The 22,126-nt window shown below is 43.0% G+C and overlaps 1 protein-coding gene across 2 annotated transcripts in view; it reads left to right on the top strand.

Annotated features, from left to right (window-relative positions):
- The first annotated feature begins 7,211 nt into the window (after positions 1 to 7,211).
- The window catches only part of ADCY8 (adenylate cyclase 8), a 250,218-nt gene continuing 235,303 nt past the window's right edge, over positions 7,212 to 22,126 (top strand). The window contains exon 1 of one of the 2 annotated variants that reach the window (XM_021666890.2): positions 7,212 to 9,414. In XM_021666890.2, coding sequence (XP_021522565.1) covers positions 8,455 to 9,414 — 960 coding nt within the window. In that variant the 5' untranslated portion in view covers positions 7,212 to 8,454. The remainder of the gene's footprint in view (positions 9,415 to 22,126) is intronic. The other variant, XM_021666891.2, reaches the window with a different exon arrangement.

Genomic DNA, 22,126 nt, shown 5'->3' with positions numbered 1-22,126 from the left:
TAGCCAAAAGCATTTCTAACTTATACAGACATCTAACACAGACAGGAATCTGGGGGAAGTTTCTTGGAGAAAGTGACATCTGTGCTAAAAGCAAAAGGATAGATAGAAAGAGGACTCCAGGCAAAGGAAACAGCAAGAGAGCAAGACACCTCTGGGGAACTAAATGAAGCTGAGTGTGGTGGAAGAACTAAGAACAAGACAGGTAGAAGTGAGAGTTGGGGCTGGAGAGAGAAACAACAGCCGGTCCTGGAGATGTCTGCCTTTCATTTTGAGGCATTTGAGGGTAAAGCAGAGTCATCACAAAGTTCTAAGCCAGTGACTGACATGATCAGCTGGGAGAAGGGAGACGGGAGGGTTGCTCTTTGAAAGCTATGAAATTTCAATCATGCAGGGCTGAGAGGGGATTCTAGGGACCTGTTGGATAGCAATGTACATGTGGTAGGCAATATTGTACTGCACACTTGGAAACTGGTGGGTCAGTCTTATGTGTATTTTTCCACCATTTTAAAAAAAGAATAGCATGTTAATATTTTTAATTTAGACTGGTCACAGCAGCTGAAGAAAGGAGGCAAACTACAAGTAAAAAGATTCAGAGTCTACTGAAATCATCCAGATGAGAGAGAATGGTAGCCAAAATAAGAAAACAGGAATGCCGCAGTGGAGTGAAACAGAAGAAAGTTGAGAACTATTTTGCTGGTGTTCAGTAAGTCTTGTTTATTGAGTGTGGGGCATGAGGTGAGTGCTTACATACAGAGTGTTTGCCATGTGTGATGCATTATACCAAGTGCCTTGTATGAATTACCTTTGGTCTTCACAAAACTTGGCAAAATTTTCCTTTTCCACCATATTATGAAAGTTCAAAACTGTTACATAACTTGTTCAAGGTCACAGAGATAATACATTGTAAGTCAGAACTCAAGAATAAGTCTTCCTGATTACAAAACTGACTCATTTTACTAAATCATTGCTTCAATTAAACATGATAGTCAATGATTCAGATAAGAATCTTAATCCATGTTATATTGTGCCCAGGACACCTAGACAAGTGTGTGTGTGTGTGTGTGTGTGTGTGTGTGTGTGGTGGTGGTGGGGGGTGTACCTCATAGTATCCAAATCTTTTTAATTTGTAAATAGAAAATTAGAATTCAAATATTGAGGGCTGGACGCGGTGGCTTACGCCTGTAATCCCAGCACTTTGGGAGGCCGAGGCAGGTGGATCACGAGGTCGAGATATCGAGACCATCCTGGTCAACACGGTGAAACCCCGTCTCTACTAAAAATACACAAAATTAGCTGGGCATGGTGGCGCATGCCTGTAATCCCAGCTACTCAGGAGGCTGAGGCAGGAGAATTGCCTGAACCCAGGAGGCGGAGGTTGCGGTGAGCCGAGATCGCGCCATTGCAGTCCAGCCTGGGTAACAAGAGCGAAACTCCGTCTCCAAAAAAAAAAAGAATTCAAATATTGAAGTGGATAGTGAGAAATATCATATTAAACTGAACTTTATGTCTTAAGAGTTTCAGATCATGAAATTCAAGATTTTGATAAAGTATTTTTCTGAAATTTTGTCTAATTTTCTTCAGTTCTTCACTTCAGGGGGGAATATTTGTTTTATATCAAAAATGCCTTTGTATACCATAAGAAAACAATAATTATCACCATGGTTGTGTTTTACTATTTTACTTTCTTATATTTTTAATGCCAATTTCACCAACTAAGTTGATTTCACAACCCCAGAAATCAGTTGGAACCCACAGTGTGAAAAAAAAAACTGATCTAGAAAGATCGTATACATTTCATACATTTTATATATGTGGCTTTCAGATATTAATCAATGCCCCCTTTCCTTTCCCTCATTCAATCTTTTTATCAATCACATCTAGAAAAGAGTAGCAGAAAGCAAAACTATTCTTTCCATCTTTCATTTTTCCAAAAATTTAATCCCAAAAGAGAACTTAAAGGTTTTAGAGGTACAAGAAGTTACAAGGCACCAGGAAAAACAAAAGAAGGCAGAAAAAGTCAGATATGCTCAAAAAACAAGGATTCTCACCAGACGAAAAAGAGATTCTCCAACTGGTGGTGGCGGAGGAAGAGTCTGTGCATATTAAATAATGGCTTTTTGGTAGTATCCTGGAGAAGGCACAGCATCCTAAAGTAGAAGGGTAAAGTGCTATGTCAAGCTAATGGGATCATGAGCAGACCTGAACAAAGATTTACCTATTTATTACTGAACAAAAGCAATGCCGAATGCTGCTGGGATGACAGGATAGGACCACATGGGTAGGACCAACAAATGCCTAAGTGGTGACCTTTGTGAATGGACACGAAGACCAGAAGGCAAGCATGTGCACGAGGGCATCCCCCCACACGTCTGGCACTACATTAGCACCAGGAATTATAGCATCTACCTGGGACTAGGAGGGCACAGATGGAAGCCCCAAGAAGGAGTATGGGTTAAATGTCTCACCAACTGGGCAGAAACAGAAATACATTGATTCTGAAAGGAAAAGAGATATTTTTTACACTAAATTAATGAATTAAGATTAATATATGCAACAATATCAATGCAACTATATAAATGTATTTCCATTATAAAAAAAGTTATGTAAGAAGTTATATAAAAGTCATTATAAAAAGTGCTAGCTTAGTCAACGTAAACACCAATAGTCCAAATGAAGAAAACAGTAATAGAGTACAATGTTTTTAAAAATAAGTCTGTGATATTAAAATAGCAATAGGATAGATTTTTGTAAGATGATAAGGGAAAATGATGTGCTTTATTTCCCAGTGGGTCTGCTCATTTTTTGCCCCAAGACTTCGTATAGGCACCAAATTAAAATGCATAGCCAAAAGAAGATTTAGTGACATGACTGTAGTAGCTGAAAACCCACTTATTTTTTTCTTTCATTACTGCTTTTCATTACCTTATGTCCTTAGTCATTTCTCTAATGGTGTGTGTGAGTGTGTGTGTGAGTGTATGTGTGTGTATGTGTTCCTTTTCATACTAGGACTTCAGTGAGTAAAGTCTTAATTAGTGATGTCATAGTTAGCTCATCCTCTCGTTAAACCAGTGTCAAGAGAATCATCTTTTCAGAAGACAATATTTAAGTCTATCTCCCTTGAAGCTTTCTTCTTCTGACTGCCTGACAGATGAGCTATGCCTTTCTAGTCTCAGAATTGTTTTCCCACTGATGAGACACTCTTCTCCTTCCAGGCACCAGAATCTAATTTAAACTAGTTCCTGTGAAGATCCAAAATGTCTACAAATTTTTTTTTCTCCTGTATTTTTCAAGGCAGAGAAAATATAAGACAAAAGTTAAAATAGACATTTTCTGTATTCTATTGTATATTGTACTGTATTCCAGATAAAATGTGAATGCAAAGTTTTTAATTCATAGAACTTTCCAAAGATGATCTCTACATATCTAAGACATTGACATTTCCTGGAGTGCTGTCAAAGCAGCTGATGCTTTTGATATTTTCTAAGGGTAATTTTTCCAGGCAAGGTAGGCATGTAATATTCCTTTAAGGATTTTCTACTTTGGAAGCTGCTTTGTCACAAACATCCTCCTTCCCTTTGGAAACAGGATCTCTCTGGTTTCAGGTCCCCTTCCTGAACTGAGTCCATCTTTTCTTTTACATGTGAATATTTTATGTCTTCAGTAAGTGTCAGGGTTTCTATGGGCACTTAGCAAAGGGTATGGCTCTTTAAAACTTTACATTCTTATATAAATAGAATCAACCTAGTAAGTCAAAGGTGCATCAAGGGAGAAAAAAAAATTCCTTTTCTTAAACATATCTACTGTAAATGTGCCCAATGGTATGCAGCAACATCACAAAACAAGTAAGTTATTTTCCAGGGAAACAAAAGGATGTTTCCCTCACCACCACAACCACCTAAATGAAATAAATGACACCAAGTTAATTATTTTGGTTAAACTCAATTGTGAAAGCCTGGTTTTTTTCCCATCAATTATAGAAATGGTGTCTAACTCTTTAACAGAGATAGAACTAATAGGTCCTCCATTCAAACAATGATGAGCTCTGCTACCTTCATCTACAATTCAGGCTCATCCTAACAGATTTCTCAAAGTCTAAATGTCTCAGAAGTTTCTTATTTACTTTGCCTTTGAAAAGCCAAAAATAAATGACATTTTCATTTCTATCAGTCCTATTTTAATTTGTCATTGATTGCTTATTACAGCATTTTTTTCAGCATGTAGATGTTAGATTTCTACAATACAACTTTAAGCACTGGATTGAACCTAATCTGGGCAAGGTACTTAGCCACATGAAGACTCAGTACTCAGTATCCTAGTCAGTAAGATGGGAATAATAAAATAGAGAAGGACCTAACTCATAGAATTACTGCAATGATTAAATGAGACATTTGTAAATGATCTTAAGAAAAGAGTCTGACACCTAGTAGGTGCTAGATAAATTGTAGCTAATATTATTATTATCTTATTATCTCTATGTAAATTACAATTGCTAGAAGTTGGGGGATATGGGCCCAAGGAAAATCAGTTTTACCCTTCAGGGAGCTCACTGTTTCATGGGAAGAAGAGACAGACATGGCTGGTCCCTGTATTAGGAACCATACTAAAAGTACCCTGAACAGATTATTAAACAGAGAAGGAAATCATTAATTCTCAATGGGGATATCAGGAAAGTTTTCATGCAGAGACAACATTGTTCAAGCTTTGAAAAATGAGGTAAGCAAATATATTCAGGGAGGAAAACAGGGGAAGAGGAGGACGTTGTTTGCAAAAAGACACTGAGTTGGTAAAACACTTTTCTCAGATCACAGTAGAGACCCTGCCTTAATAAATATGCAGAGGACAAATATAAGCATTATGAAAGCTCTATCATAGCCTCAAAAGAATGTGTTGACTTCTCTTGTTTTAAGTGGTACTTAAACATTTGGTGGTTTGCATATTCCAAAAATCCTTTCAATATTTGTGCTGAACCAATGCTATCATTCAAAAACAGAGTACTTCTTCGGTGGAATGGCACTATGTCATCCCAACAGGAAGAAGAGCATTGGAATCTAATTGTGTCATCCATTTTCTTACTTTAAAACAATCTATGGTAACACCCTTACAGCCAAGAAACGTTCAGTCAGTTGAACAGATGTGATATATTCTCCCTGATGCATTAGCTTCAACCTCTGAGTTCATGAAATTCTGAGTTTCTTTCTGCAGCATGCTGTGTTCATTCATCAGCCTGAGTAATTTTATCTGATTGGGTCCAATCTTCCCCTCCTTGGCCCGCCTCCTTTTGCTGCTGAATAAATCACCCTGGGAGCTGTCCAGGTTGGAGAAAGATTTTTGTAAGAAAGTTCCAGCTGCATCCAGCCCCTCATTTATTCAGACTGAGTCCTTAGGGCCCCAAGGAGAAAGAACTGAGAAAATAAAGAGATGTCTTTCATTGCCAAGTTTGCTAATATGGTCATTAGCACAGATGCCTTGGGGCAATGCCCACAGAGAGAGGACACATTTCCCCACACATTCTGGCTCAGGGTCTATAGGACAGCCCTCCCAACTGTGCTCTGTGTTCCTGTCTCAAGTCAAGAGACTAATTATCCACCCCAGAGTTCTAGGAGGGTAAGGCTGAGTTCAAGGAATTCAGGAAGAAAACAGCAAGAAGGATTTCTTTCACAGGAATGTAATTTCAGGGGTTATTTCATTAAGGGCTAGATAACTGCAACACAGAGTGGTTTGAGGTGCTTTTACCCTTAACTTCCAGCCCCATGGGATAGGCCAACTATTCTGGGAGATCTTTAGATAACACATTAATTCATCTACAAGCAGAGTTAAAAATAGAATCAGCCGTCTATCTATTTAAAGTTGAGCGTTTCGTTTTGGCTTTCTTGAGGGATGGTAGAACACAACTTTAAAGGATTGGAATTAAGGGAGTCTCTTCCAGGGAGTGAACCAAATTCCAGAAATCTACTGGTTAGGGATTGGGGGGAATGTTGGAGGATTCTTTTCTCTTCCTTCTGGAATTCTGTTTGCAAGGCAGGTGACCGATTCTGGATTTGAAACCGAAGCTCAAATGCGTTGGCGGGGGGGTGGGGGGGGGGCGCGGGGAAGGAATTAAAAAGCAAATAATTAAACCCCGAGTTTCTGGGACACGGCCGACCGAAATAACCCAGAAGACTGTGTATGTGGTTGGGGGTGAGGGGGGGATCGAGATTTATTCTTCCTTAGGACAGGCAGGAGGAAAGGAGCTTCTCTTCTCGCTCAGGAGGGGCTGAGGGGGCAGCAAGGCGAGGCGGTCATTTGGGCTTTCATGGGACGCCACAGGGAGCCGCGAACGCGCCCAGGGCCTGACGTCATTGGCCATCAGCTGACTGCTCTGGGCCCGGGCTCCACCGGCTGCAGCCGCAGTCTTGGTGGCGGAGGTGGTGACCACCACCGCTCCTCCACCTGCATCCGGGTGCGGGACTGCGACGGCCGCATTTGCCCTGCAGACCCTGCAGACCCTGCACCCAGGGACGCTGCTTGTCCGGCGTTAGCACCGGCACTAAGCGCCCACCGCGCAGCGACTTGGTCTGCCGCGAGCGCCGCCTCAGGCTTTGTCCGCGAGCGCTCGGCTGAGCCAGGGCGGGCGGGAAACCTGGGCTAGGGCGAGGCGGGCCCCGGACATGCCTTTCTCCACGTCCGCCTCCTGGACCGAATTGTAAGCGGAGAAACTCAGTGTGCGAGGCAGGCAGGGGACGTCCCCATTTTAATGCCCCGTCCCCTCCACCCCTCCGGATCGAGGTAGTAAAGAGGCTCCCTTAGGAAACTGCCTGATTCTATGATTGCGCCTTCTTGGGAGCCGGAAAGTTGGCTTTGGCAAAAGACGCCCGAGTAGGAAGGGCGGAAAGGAAACCCTGTATTCCGTCGCGCTGGGCTCCCCGAGTCCGTGGGCAAAGCGGCCTACGAGTCCTGGCTCCGCACCTGCAGAGGACAAGAGCCAATACCTAAAAAAGAACAGTGGAGGGACAGGCTGGCGCGGTCAGCTGGAACGCTGGATCGCAGCGCGCCCAGGGAGGGCTGGGGGCGCCCGCCCGCCCTAGCCCTCAGTGGTCCTCTCCCACGCCGGCCCGCGCGTGCTGCTGCCTGCCAGACCTGGGGCGTCCTGGCCAAATCTGGGTGGCAGGTCCCTCCGCCACCCCCAGCTCGGTTCCGGGGGCGTGGCTTGGCGCAGGGGCGGGTTTAAGTCACCACGGGTGTCTGACCGCTCTGACAGGTCTCCAAATTCCTCCCAGTCGCCTGGTGCCTGCAGCGCGCTTCAGAGCTCCAGGGTGGCACGCGGCGGCGCTTCCCTGGATCCAGAGGCGTCTCTGTCGACTTCCAAGCGGCCTCGGGCCTCCCTTCTCCTCCAAACCTTCGCCGCACCCTACAAGCTTCGGTTCTCAACCTCGGATACCCGCACCGGCGGCTCCTCTTGGTTCTTGGAGCTCTTGGCTTTGGAGCCCTCCCCACTTTCTCCTTCCCCCGCCTCCTGGTCCTCCTAGCTCAGAGCCAAATGGACTCCAAAGAACGAAGTAAAGGGCATGGGAACTGTGTGCTGCTACCCTTCGAAAGCACAGCTGGAAGCGTTGACCTCGTCTTATAGCTCAGGCTGGGACCCTGGGGCTAGAGTCCCCACACCCTCTCCGGGAGGGATGTTTCTGGCCAGAGCCAGCGCTGAGCTGTCAGTCCTTGCTCCAGATCTAGGAAGGAGCCGAGGAGTGAGCCTCAGCATACCCCTTCCTCCAAATTAACTATTCGGTGAATTGTTAGCGCCGAGGCTACCACCGCTCCAACCCTGTCGCAGGGCGCCCCAACACCTCACCGTGCCCCCCTCCTCCTTCTTTGCCCCCGCCCCCAGCTCCGCCTCTTCTCCCCATCCCGGCGCAATGGAGTTCTCCGAAGGGCGATGATTCCAGCCACATCTGCTAACTTCGCACCCGTCGCTGCTGCCGGTCACCCCCGGCCAGGCCCCTTGCAGCCGCGGAGCAGTGGGCATCCGGAGCCCAGTGCTGCAGCCAGGATCCGCCCGACGCGCAGCAGAAGCTCGGCGCCCAGGAGCCTAGGCGTCTCTTGGAGAGCAAAGGCTGCGCCAAGACGCTGAGCCTAGAACCAACCAAGGAGCCTGAGTCCAGGAAGGGGCTGCGTGGCTCGGAGCGCTGCGGCTCCTGCGGACAAATAGCCACTGCCGCTGCGTACCCAAGCTGCGCCGACCGGCGGGAGAGCGGCGCGCAAGGACGCGGAGGTCCACCGCGATCTTCCAGGTGCCCTTTGCCCCTGGGCACAGTATGACCTGACCTACAGGGAGCCCTGACCCAGGGCTCCTGCAACGGGGCAGCCTAGGATAGAAGGGATCGCTGCCAAGCTCCTACCAGGCAGCCTTTAAGTCTTTAGGAACCCCCTCCTCCGGCTGCCTCCCCAAGGTTCTGCGCCTCCCTCCTGCGGCCCAGCGCCATGGAGCTCTCCGATGTGCGCTGCCTTACAGGCAGCGAGGAACTCTACACAATCCACCCGACGCCCCCGGCCGGCGACAGCAGGAGCGGCTCCCGGCCGCAGCGGCTGCTGTGGCAGACGGCGGTGCGGCACATCACGGAGCAGCGCTTCATTCACGGGCACCGGGGAGGCAGCGGCAGCGGGAGCAGAGGCTCGAGCAAAGCCTCGGACCCTGCGGGCGCCGGCCCCAACCACCACGCGCCGCAGCTGTCAGGCGACTCGGCGCTGCCCCTCTACTCTCTCGGCCCGGGAGAGCGAGCGCACAGCACCTGCGGCACCAAAGTCTTCCCGGAACGCAGCGGGAGCGGCAGTGCCAGCGGCAGCGGAGGCGGGGGCGACTTGGGCTTTCTGCACCTTGACTGTGCTCCGAGCAACTCGGATTTCTTCCTCAACGGGGGCTACAGCTACAGAGGGGTCATTTTCCCCACCCTGCGCAACTCCTTCAAGTCTCGGGATCTAGAACGCCTCTACCAGCGCTATTTCTTGGGCCAGAGGCGCAAATCGGAAGTGGTGATGAACGTGCTGGACGTGCTGACCAAACTCACTCTCTTGGTCCTGCACTTGAGCTTGGCCTCGGCCCCGATGGACCCGCTCAAGGGCATCCTGCTGGGCTTCTTCACCGGCATTGAGGTGGTGATCTGCGCCCTGGTGGTGGTCAGGAAAGACACCACCTCGCACACGTACCTGCAGTACAGCGGAGTGGTCACTTGGGTGGCCATGACCACCCAGATCCTGGCAGCAGGCCTCGGCTACGGGCTCCTGGGCGACGGCATAGGCTACGTGCTCTTCACGCTCTTCGCCACCTACAGCATGCTGCCGCTGCCGCTCACCTGGGCCATCCTGGCCGGCCTGGGCACCTCGCTGCTGCAGGTGATCCTCCAAGTGGTGATCCCTCGGCTGGCGGTCATTTCCATCAATCAGGTAACTGCTGCCTGCCTTGCGTTTCCCCTCTGACTTCCCCGGGTTATTAATCATATAGCTTCCGGAGAGCCAAGGCTGCTTCACTCTCTTTAAGCCTCCTCCTTCAGGCTGGCACAGTGCCTTGCACCTAGGAGGTCTTGAGTGTTAGCGGAATGCAATCTCTTCTTAAAGTGGAACTAAATGACCTCTAAAAGTTTCTACCAACTCTACCCTTCTACTCTTGATTCTATGAGTAATTCTACTCTGATATCAGCTAGGAAAGTCTGCTTTCTGCTTCTCATCCCCCTCCCTCAGGGTCTGCAGTCTCTGGAGAAGGAGACAGAAGGGGAGGAGAAGCATCCAGATTTAGAAGGTGACCCATTCCTTAACAGCTCTCCTCATGAGCGTTCCAGCAGGGTGTTGTAGAGGACTCTGGGCTTCAGAGTTGGGTTTTTCCATATCTCTAAGCCACAAACCCTCAGTTCTCAAAGGAACATACTTTTGTTAAACACATACTGATTGTCAGTGCTGAGTAGTGAACATGTTATTTCATCCAATCCTTCAAACAATCTTTGGCACATGATTTTCTCAGGAAATTTTTTATTGCCTTAGTGACCAAACATGACATCTTCTCTCATGACAAGCTGCGAACCCAGTGCTTTGAATAAACCAACCTCAGAAATGAAGGGGAGTGGCAAAGAACACAAGTTTTGATTAATTGGAAAAGAGCATTTTGATGGCAATGATTTAAATATTATGTTTAGGTGGAATCTCGTTCTTTAGGTATCTTTCTCCTTCTCCTTTTTTTCTCTATTCTTCCCTCTTAAATATGGATATGCTTATGTGAACAAAGTTCACATTATCTTTGGATGAGAAGGTAGACATTAATTCTATTGTTTAAATTTACCAAAACCAATAGATAATTAATGGCCTGGCACTGTCTTTGCAAAATGTATGGTAGGTAACAGGAGAGTGAATTTGGGGATTCCTCGAAAATGAGGGAAACATGTCAAGTGAAGTATTTTCAAATAAATGGCTGGTGTGAGATGCATGATCAGAGGGCTGCTTTGTAGGGGCCTGCTCTGTCATTTAGCCTTAGCCTCTGTGTCATTTTTGCTGTATTAGAAGCTTAAAACTCCTCTTCCTTTTGGTCAAATTTGAATCGATGGTGGTTAGAATAAACAGGAACAACCCCACTGAAAACTGCTCATGACGTTTAGATTGCCAGCACTGTTAGAGTCTTTCACCCATCATTGGCCTCCTGGACTTCCGGTCAATGTGGGGTCCTGTCTCTTCTCCGATAGTTCCGTATTCCTTTGCTCAGGTGACTTAACTGGTTGGCTGCTTTTACAGTGCTTTCTGAAGTCTCTCTGGGTAAAGCAAAGAGTATATAAACTACATGCCTGTGATTATCAGGTATGAAATGGAGAGATGAGAGACTCTGAATAAGGCCTGATTGACTGAACTTTTTCTTATTAAAGACAATAATGAATGTTTTATCACAGTCACCATGAACCTTTATATTCACCTGTAACAAATAAGCCTCAACCTGGGAAGCGGAAGTCAAATTCTTTGGTATTAACTATTTATCAATCCTAGTTACATGAAGACCTACATGTCAGTACATCTAAATCTACTTTCTTCCAAGCTCTCTCATTCTCTTTTTTGTTTTTTTATTGTACACTTAGACATTAGCAGATCTTTCTTTCTCTGTCTTCCTCCCCTTCCTGTTTCTTCTTTCCTTCTCTTTGCCTTCTCTTTTTTTCATCTAACTCACTATGAGTTGTTTTCACAATAAAGCATAGCTATCTGATCATGTGTGGGAAATTCCATTTATTATAACCCACTGCTTTTCATGCAATAGCCTTTCTCAGTACGCACAGCTAAAATACTTAATAAGTAAGTTTGGAATAGTATTTAGAATAACACATCCTAAGTGGCGAATGATGAGTGTTTTCAAAGTTCTAAGTATAGATATATTTTTCCTGCCAAGTGAATCCAGAAAGTAAATTTTGGCTCCATATTTGTTTTATACTCTACTCAAATACTACCAGATGGGAGAAGATTAAAAATAACCCCCAAATGTCTTCCCACCCTCATCTCATCATAAACAATTCTCCACTGTGAAAACCAAGGTCCTGATGCATGTAAAACAAGCTCATTCAATTTTTGTTTGGGTAAGAATTACAGATAAACTACGATTTCGTAGGTTGAGTCACCTTTTACCAAAACTCTAAAGGAACAGCCAGAGCGCTCTCCCCTCACTTCGGTGCTGAAAGGGCCTTTAAAGGTCCTTTGGCGCCCTCTATGGGCATAAGAGTCTTTCCTAGATCTTGCAGATGGACGAAGTAAAGAATAAATCGCTTTTTATAAAAATCTGTGATTTCTGAATAGGTACTATTTAGTTTTCCGTGTCTGGTAACACATAAGGAATGCTCAAAACCTGCTAAAGACTTCTTATAGCAACTAGAGTAAAATCCTAACTGCTTACCACAGCATGCTTGATTCTCTGAGCTAGTTGCTTCTTCTCTCTCCAACCATATTTCCTTCTCTTCTCTTCTCTTCCTTAGGCTCCAAATACACTGTCCATTTTTGCCATATTCTAGGCTCTTCCTAATTCTGTGTCTTTTCACCTGCTACCTAGAGCAATTTTTTCCCATCTTTATAAGATTGGCACATTCTCATTGTTCCAAACTCTCAAATGCTACTAGTTTCTCTAATAAATGACTTGTTTTATTTTCTCCAGAGCACATCTGCTATCTGAAATTATCTTATTTGTTTACAACTACTATGTTTCTCCCCCACACCCTCACAAGAATGCAAACACCATAAGGGCAAGGATGTTGTCTATCATAATTAGCATTTTATCCTCAGCCCCTAGAAAAATGCCAGACATACAGTAAGTATTCAACAAACCGTCACTGAATGAATAAGAGCATTCATCATATAGGAAATATTATAAAATATCCAAGTTCCCTGGTGTGTTGGTGAAAGCTTTCTACACACACACACACACACCCCTCATATGTGTGTAAGGCAGTCTTACAAATAAACGTCTTTTAAAGAAATCAAAAAACAATACTAATCCTTTACTTTACACAATATTTTACATGTAACTAAGCACCTTTATGTGCATCATCCCATCTAATAATGAAAAATAGATTATATCATCCTTCATTTTCATTTCAGAAAAAAAAATGACAAATTCTTAGAAACTTTACAGTGATATCCTGAAGATCAGAAGCAAGTAGTGAGAACAGAATTCAAACCCTGACTCCAATGCCAATCATTATTCAGAAACCTTTTAGTGATTATCCTTCTAAACACGTCAGCATTTGAAACTATTTAAGAGTGAGGAGTACCTCTTTTTTACTACTTAAGAGAGTAAACTCTGAATAGCACATGAATGAACATTTGAAGCCAAAGGGAAATTCTGAGAGAAAAATGAGTGAATTGCTGGGCACAGGCTCATTGTAGCTAGCTCATCATTCTGCTTAGCTAGATACAAATTTGTCAACTGATGGCCACAAACTCTGAAACAGCATCTTTCTCTACATCAATCTTCATTCTCTTTAGGAGGATGGCTAATGTTTAACTTAGCATTTTCAAGAATTAGGAAATGAAAATGAGAGTATAGAGTCAGCACACCTTGGCAGCTGTTTCACTTCACTGAAAATGTCATTTTGAAAGGAGCAAATGAGCCAATGATTGCCTTCCTTGAATCTAAGCTATGAGAATCTGCTTTCCCTCTTTGTATCCTGAAGAAAATTACGTCTGTGACTTCACAGGGTAGCAACCACACTGCAAATCTCTGCAGACACCCTATATGAAGAGACAAAGCCCTGTGTTAATTGAATCACCATTTGCTTTCCAATGTGGATACAAAATGGAACCTAAAAAGGTCACTCAGGAAGTTCCCTGCCATCAGCAAAGAGATGGTTTATGTTTTCTCTACTCAATTAACAGACCACAAACACTGACTTCTCACCCAACAAAGAGATTATTGTCTAGAACAGACACAATCACCCATATGTTTTCTGGGTCTGGAGTGGCCAAGACTGAGGAACTTTCAGAAGGTTCAAAACCCAGTTTGAAGGGTTCCTTTTATTTCATTCTGACTTAGCTCAGCTATAGGTAACACTAGGACTACATTTATTTATTTCTTATGAAATTTCACCCAATTCAAGTTAAAAAAAGCTTCAAACCAATGATAGGAATGCCCTGTCCAGATTTCCCTGAGCCACTGATTTATTTTTTCCACATCATAAACCAATTGTTTGTCTCACCAATTTGATTTATCCACCAGGAAATTCATTACAAAATTATGTTGTATGTATAAACAAAGCATTAATGATAAGATTATATTTGCTAGGTTCCTTCACAAGGTCGAGAAATTCTAAATGCTATTACTATAGTTAGCATTTTACTCTATTTTAATTGCTGGTGACAATAATATAAGCTATCTTACATTTGAAACTATCTCATTCTAATTCTTCAGCTCATTAGTGATAAGATGGTAGAAATCATTTAGTTATTGGAAAACTGAGAGGCAGCAATATTTAACCAGAAAGATTGCTGCATTATGGTTCCCTCTTGGAGATTCTAAAATGTTACAGCTAGTGGCTAATTAGTCTTCTGTGCCTCTTGGTGAAGTAGATAAGCAGACTTGTCAGAGTGGAGGTGATTTCTCCAAGATAACTGTACAATCAAAGGCAGTCAGGTATGCAAATCCAGGTTATATAGTGTTCAAGGTCATGCTGTCAGATTTGAATTTCTCATGCAACATCTTCTTTCCTGCCTTTCAACATCGTATCAAACAGGAGAGACTAGAGCCAGAAAAATGCTAAAGAATGATCGTTAAACTAGACTTATAATGAGGGACATTTAGCCTACCATTTGGCCTTTAAAAAATCCTTTAGGAGAAAATGTTTTTGTGTGTGTGTGTGCTGGATAAGATAGTGGTGTATAGTATGAGTAGGTTGAGTTCAGGAGGGAAGCTAACTTTGTATGTGACTTAAATACACATTTCTGACCACTTAAATGAAGGACTGACTTCACAGGAAAGATAAAATGAATATAATGAAATTACCAACATCTCTCCCCTCATTTGTACAATTTAAACATAAGATATTATATGTTCTTTGTCTAAGTCTAAGGTTATTGGTAGCTATCTCAAATCAAATAAAGGGAGTCCTGTGACTTCTTAATGCACAACAAATGGCATGTAATGTAAATCATTCCAATTTGGTAGTTGGTATCAAGGTACATACGTACTTCAGAGACATAAATATCCCTTAAATGAGTATGACTGGAATCCAGTTTAATGCACCTCGCTAGTTATGGTGTGCATTTCTTAAAACCCCAAATATCTCCATTTCTGTACATTTTTCTTTAGGAAATTCACATAGACTTTAAAAAAATAATGGCAGCTTTCCAGCATGCCTGAGAAAAATGCCTTTCAAAAACTGATTTGAGTGTCAACTTTCCCAAGAGATTCCTCTGAACGCTGAGAAATGGAAATATTGTTCTCTCTTGTGAAAAATACCCAGAGATTCTCCTCTTCATTCTTTTTATTTTTTTCTTTCTTCTTCGTGTGTGTGTGTGCGTGCGCGTGCACACTTGTGTGTATGCGTGTTGGTGGAGAATGGGCTTCACAAAGGATATCTTAATGACTGCTGAAATGACCAATTAAATCCTTTCAGCCCTGACCTGTAGACATCTTTGCCCTGGAGTTGCAAATAGGCTTGTTGTCTGTGTATTTAGAGAGAGTTGTAAAATGATTGTGTAGTGTGTGCTTTGCGAGATTGAATTATGAATGTGTTTTCCTTCACATCCGTTAATATCATCTGACTCTTATCAGCAGGTCAGAGCATAATTAGATTAGAACTGGGAAGACTGGGAGGACTTTGCTTCTGGAGCAGCTGCTACAATGTCACTCTAAGTAGGACAAATGCATTAGTCATATTTACACTTTGATGATTGATGGCATTTTAAGAGCTCATCAGAAATGAGTGAAATCAAGCAAAAAAAAATGAAAGATTTAAAAAAACAGTTTATTCCATATTCAGTGCTGCCAGCAACATTTAATCAGAGGACACTACTACAATCATGCTGATGTGACATTTTACTGTTGTCTAAATATTTCTTAAGATGCTAATGTATTCATTTCACAAGTGTGTCTATTTAAGTTGATTCTACATGTGTTTATTTCCAAAACATAGGAGACACTTGCCACGTTCATCTTAAGCCTTTCCTCTCAGCACCAGATAGGTACAATATTGGTTCTCTGAAAGACCAGTAGGCCCAGAATACGCAGTTGGACAACATATCAGTTCTCTTGACTTATTGCTTCTGAAGTGTGTTCTTGGTTTTCTCTTTAACATGTTCTGCTAAAGTAACAGAACATGAAGGTTGGTGGCAGTATTGAAGGTTGCAAAATTTCTGTGACACATAGGTTTGGACCTCAGTTAGCAAAAGAGTGGGTTATGTAAAGAATTTTCTTCTCAGAATTTTCATGAGGATTTAGTCGAGGAATGCTGCTTCAGCCAACCATAACAGAGCTGGGAAAGCCAGTGTAATCTTCCCTGCACTTCCCCCGGAAATGTAATTGGATTTACACACTTAAATTATATCATGTGAGTTTTGTTTATGAAGGACTATTTTAAGAAGTCAGGTCACTTAAGCAGCACTTCAGAAGCCAGATTTTCTCCCTGCAAGATTTTTTAGTCAGCCCTGTGGGGTAGAGGAAGAATGCAGAATAGATTAATTAACCATGGAGATGCCAGACATTCCACAGGAGGCCCAGGCACATTCTGGTAGGCATAAAAGCCACCTACCCGCAAATGCCACTATGCCATAACCTTCTCAATAAAGGAACTGAGCTTATCTGGCAACGTGTTGTCAGATAAACCTATGTCTGCTTGTTTCTTTGATATCTATGCATTGGACTCTGAATGTGCATGTGAATCATTTGATATCTGAATTTCATTTCACTAGATCATACATTTTAATATATGAAATACTTTGCACTTTATAGCTACTGGGGTTTTCTATCCTCTTCACTCTGTTTCCTGCTCTATATGTCTAAGTTCAAGTGTTACTAATTGCAAAAGGTCTTTGAAGCACAAACTTCCCCCAAATTAGGGAATGATAAAGTTATACATGGTAAAGACATAAGCTGGTTTGAAAGTAAATCATATTAATGTTTTGGGGTTTCTTGTTAAATGAGTAATTTTTTTAGAACTGCCATTTCTATCTAAAGTGCATGTCAGTGTAAAATTTTCACATAAAAACAAAAAACTATAACCACTTCATTTTGTAAACAACACATCCTTGTTCTATGTCAGCTGATTTTTCAGTTGACTGGAGTAAATCATTTCAGAATCTTTTCTTCATTTGTGTGTATGTATGTGTGTGTGATTGCATGCTGAATGCACAAGATTGTTTATAAAATAGAAACTGCTAAGGATTAGGGAATGCATTATCAAAGTACATGTATTTCTTTAACTCAGAAGATAGGCAGAACAAATAAGAGCACCAAAGAAAATCTAACAGGACCTGTCTTATGCTGCTATAAAAAAAAATACCTGAGACTGTGTAATTTATTTAAAAAAACAAAAAACAAATTTATTTGGCTCCTGGTTTTGGAGACCAGGAATTCCACAATTGAGGAGCATATCTGGTGAAGCCTTTTTGTTGCAATATAAGATGGCAGAAGGCATCACATGGGCATAAAAGACAAGAGATTGAACTCAAAGCCTCAAACCTTTTACAATCAGCATTAATCCTCTCATGAAGGTAAAGTCCTCAGGATCTAAACACCTCTCATTAGGCCCCACTGTAACGTTGAGGATTCAGTTTCCAACACATGCTTTATAAGGGGCACATTCAAGCCATAGCAAGACCAAAAACAAAAAGAAAGTATACGTCTGAAAGGCCTGAAGATAGAAGGGCTATAGAAGGAATATGGTGACTGTCTTTAAACATTTGCGGTTCCGTCATGACAAAGAGACTGGTTATTTATGTGTGTCTCCTGTGGAATGGAATTAAGACCAATGGATGGCCATTAAAGTAGGAGAAATTCTGATTCACAGAAACATAAAGCTTGGCAACAAACAGATCTGCCCAGGAAGCCGTTTTTTTTGAAATGATGAGTTCCTTGCCATTGGGCATCCTCCAAGAGAAAGCTGTGCAACAATCCATCAGGGATGTAATCAAGGCGATTCCAAAATAGGGATCTATATATCCAGTCCTACATTTATATAGGAATATCCTAGATAGGGAGATATATATACATATATACACATATATATTCCTATAGAGGGAATCTCCTTTACTGTATCTCTGAAGGATTGTTGCACAGCTTTTCTTCAAGGTCAGTTGAAAGCCATTGGTTGCATCTCATGTCATCATGGTTGCTTTGCAGGCATGGAAAAGCAGAAGGACAAAGGACAAGAGGCCAAAATGGTAAAAGGGCATAAGCTAACTGAATCTGTGCCCCTTTGAGGAGGTCCCCTGGGATCCCTGCCCAACAAGACTTCCTTATATTTCAGGGGCCATAATTGTGATACATGACCATTGTATCAGCAAGAAAGGATGGCAAAAAAAAATGATTTTGCTGCACTTTAAAAGATCAGTATTGCAATAGAATGAAATGTGGAATAAGTATTGAATAGATTTATTTCTCAACAAATATTTGTTGACTACCTGCCTGCTGGGTTCTATGTCCTAGAACATAGATAGGTACTAAAGAGATAAGGTTATTGATGTAATGGAGCTGATACTTGGATAGATTTGGGTAGGGAGTTTGTGACTCCATGGCAGAGGTTTGGAGGTTTGTACCTGACCCAGAACACATGTGGAGCACAGGATTCAGGGATTCAGTAAATATTTTACACAAATGCAGGACTTGGGCTCTTTTTACTACAGACCTCTAAAGTATAAAACATCAAAGCTACAGTGGGTTTCTTTTAGAAGTTACATGAAAGGAAAGGTCACACTTCAGAAGAAATAGTGGAAGGGTATGGATTTTCTTCCCTGGTGAAGAAAAGAAAAGATCGTAAAAAGACCCTAGGGATAGGCCAAGAGATCAGTTGTCTGAGCATCACCTTATCACAAACTGAATGTGTCACAAAGCTGGTGAGCTGAAGACATGACAGGAGGGAGCGTGTGCAGCCCTGGGAACTCATACTCACTCTGTGCTCAGAGTGACTCCAGCTGAAAACTGAAGAGCTTCTTTGAGGCTCTAGGCAACCCATCTCCACACAAACATGTGCAGACAGTAAGTTTAGGCAAGGCTCAAAGTCCCTTTCCTTGGTACATTGTCACACCCTGTGGTTTCCTCTATCAGAGCAATGTCATAATGCTCTCATGTGCCCACCAGACTGTGAGCCCTTCAAGGTCAAGAATTGTATCTTATCCATCTTTGTGTCTCTAGCACCTAGCATAGCATCTGGCACATGGATGGCTCTGAATACCACATTTTAAATGAATGGAATGAATGAATAGTAGATGACCATCTCCTTCCTTCCCCCAGCCACCTCCTACTCCACCCCCACCCACACACACTTTGTCACAAAATTATCAACAGGGAATGAGAAACTGTCAAGAGAAGAGAAATCAGTCTCTCTGTTCAATACAGCAAAACTACACCAGAAATTATCCCATGAACCACTTTGAGCAGAAAGCTGCAGCTGAGTTTTTGCTATACATATGCATATACATATACATATTAGATAATGTGAAGAAAAATTCAAGTAATTATCCAGATCATTTAAGTTAAAACAAAAGTTATGGACCTGAATTATTCATGAGTGTTTGTCCATTACCAAACACTTTAAATGGATCAGACCCATCTACTCAAAATAGAGTCCAATTGCTAGCAAATATATCACTGTCTTGTTCTCTTCCTTCTTAGTTCTTCAGCGCCCTGGCTCTGAATCTCTATACCCAGCTCTGGAGTTCTTTGCTTTTATATCTGCAGTCCCTGATCTTTTTGGCACCAGGAAACGGTTTTGTGGAAGATAATTTTTCCACGGACATGAGTTGGGGGATGATTTCGGGATGATTCAAGAGCTTTACATTATTTTTCACTTTATTTCTGTTATTATTGCACTGTAATACATAATGAAATTATTGCGCAACTCACACCATAATGTTTTCCTGCAACTAGATGGGAGACAGTGACAGATCATCAAGCATTAGATTCTCAGAAGGAGGGTGCAGCCTAGATCCCTCACACGTGCAGTTCACATTAGGGTTTGAACTCCTAGGAAAATCTAATGCAGCCACTGGCCACTGATCTGACAGGAGACAGAGTTCAGGCAGTAATGCAAGCGATGGGGAGTGGCTGTAAAGACAGAAGCAGCTTCACTCACTCACCTTACCTCTCACTTCCTGCTGTGCAACCCACAACCTGCGGTGCAATACAGGGTAGTGACCCGGGGGTTGGGAACCATGTTTTATAGCACACGAGAAATCACTTCCTGGGCTTGACGTCTCAGTGATGCCCCCTTCTGGTGAGTGCTCACCGTCTGGCTCCACACAGGTGCAGCTGTGGGCAGGAAGGAGGTACTCCCACGCTTCCACTTAACTCCTGCTGCTGCATACCAGAGGGGCTGGTGGGCCTCAGCCCTTAGGGGAAGACATTGGACAAAGCAGGTTGACTTCGCTGAGTGTAAAAATTGGATAGTTGCTTATCCCACTGTTTCCTATAGATTCAAACCTCTCACATAAAGACCATAGTGTACCCTAACTGGACTAGTTTATCTGCAGACTTCTAAAAGGCAAACTAAAGTCTGATTTTAGGGAATGGAACTCAATGCAGTTAACTAAAACTGCCTTTCTAAAGTCCCAAAAAATATCATGAGTATTTTCTGTTTTTTGTTCTTTTTTTTTTTTTTTTTTTTTTTGCTGCCAATTAGTTCAAGAAACAAAATCATTAAGAGCCAGCTTGTTTTCATCTAAAGTCAGATCTCCAACACCCTCACTCATTGGGTAAGTCTTCTCAGCCTATTGGTGGCAGGCAGTTCATCTGAGAATGAGTTCTTGGCCCCAGGTGGTCAGCGTGCCAGTGACTACAAAGTCTCTCCTTTTCTATTTATGAGACAGAGATATTGCCTTTGGCTCTTGCTGAGTGAATTATGACCTGATATGCAGCTCCTGGGGCCCTGCCCAAGCCATCTCAGCCAGAGAGAAACTGTGCCATTGGACAGTGAGAGATATTTTTGAAACCATGTAAGTTCATTTCCTTAAAAACATAGAAAACAAATTCTCCTCCTGTTTTTGCTATGGGATTTTCCCAGTAATGTTGGCCAAATGGCTTTAGCTTCCTTGGGCCAAAATGTCTTCATGTCTAAAAGAAGGATTTCTGAATACTCCTGACCCAGCTGGACATTGCCCCTCTGAGGGCATGGCCCTTTACCTGACCCAGCTGGACATTGCCCCTCTGAGGGCATGGCCCTTTACCTGCCCCAGCTGGACATTACCCCTCCGAGGGCATGGCCCTTTACCTGCACCTTCATCCTTCCTCGTGTTGCAGTGCTATTGACTTCCACGTCTCTCTCAACAGCTGGGCTGTGAGCTTCACAAAGGCTAGGGTGGCATCTGGGTCACTGTTGAGTGAGTCCCTACAGCACAGTGTAGTGCTGGATACATACTCTTCTTTCTCAGGTGCCTTCAGGGCTTGTTTTTCAATTTACCTCTTCAATGTTGGGGCTCATTAAGTTTCCATCCTATATGACTTCCCATTATCTCACTCCACAACAGTCCCTGGATAATCACATCCCTCCCTCAGTCAACAAGTATGTATCTGTGTGCTGCTAACTCCTTACCCTGTATCTCTACCCCAGTTTTATCTATTAAGCTTAAGACTTGGCGATCTAGAGACCTACTGGACACCTCCATTCAGGCAAGCCCAACCTCAACAAGTCAGCAATTGACTCCCTTCCATCCGATATCTACATGAACTTCTGATGTTTTTAGTCTTCTGCTGGGTTCTGTCCACAGCTCTCTATCCTGCTCTTTCCATTCTAGTGAAGCCCTCCAAGATTCATCAAACCACCCCATGCTCCTCCAAACCACCCCACACTCCCCAGTAAGAGCTTCTCCCATATCACTCACTGGGTAGGTTCTACTGTTAAACCTCATCACCAGTTTTCTGCATATCTTATGCTGGCTTCTGCCCGTGTGTTTTCTAGGACAATTCTTTACCTACCTTACCTGGCAATATTCAAGTGTCACCACTTCCCGGAAGTCCCTCAGTACCCCTTCTCCAGGGCAAGTGCCTACTTAAGAATAAGTGGGAGGTGTTTAATTGGAGAATTGTGTCTGTTTGACTTTGACAATCTGAGCTTATGTTAGATATTTAAGGAAAGGAGGGGCAGAGAAATATGCAGAATTTGACAAAAAGATGAGCAGTCCTTCAAGCATGACTCTTTCAATGAGAGAGGACATGTATTGGAGATTGCTATATGCCAAACCTACACATTTCACAAGGAAAGAAAAGTATAGAGTTCACAGCACAGGATGTGGATTCAGACTGCCTGGGATTGACCTGCCAATTTTTCATTTTATGACACCGACAAGAGCCTCACTCTTTCTGCACCCTACTTTCTTCAGCTGTAAAATAGGAAGAATAATAATAATAGCTCAGAAGGGCGTTGAAGAGATGAAATAATACACATGGAGTATTTAAATCAGAACCTGGTAAAGAGGAATCATGTAATGCATTTTA

This window comes from Aotus nancymaae, unplaced genomic scaffold (assembly GCF_030222135.1).
Source record: "Aotus nancymaae isolate 86718 unplaced genomic scaffold, 86718_ANA_hifiasm-v0.15.2.pri h1tg000036l, whole genome shotgun sequence".
NCBI classification, from domain to species: domain Eukaryota; kingdom Metazoa; phylum Chordata; class Mammalia; order Primates; family Aotidae; genus Aotus; species Aotus nancymaae.
This window is presented reverse-complemented; position numbering and strand designations above follow the sequence as displayed.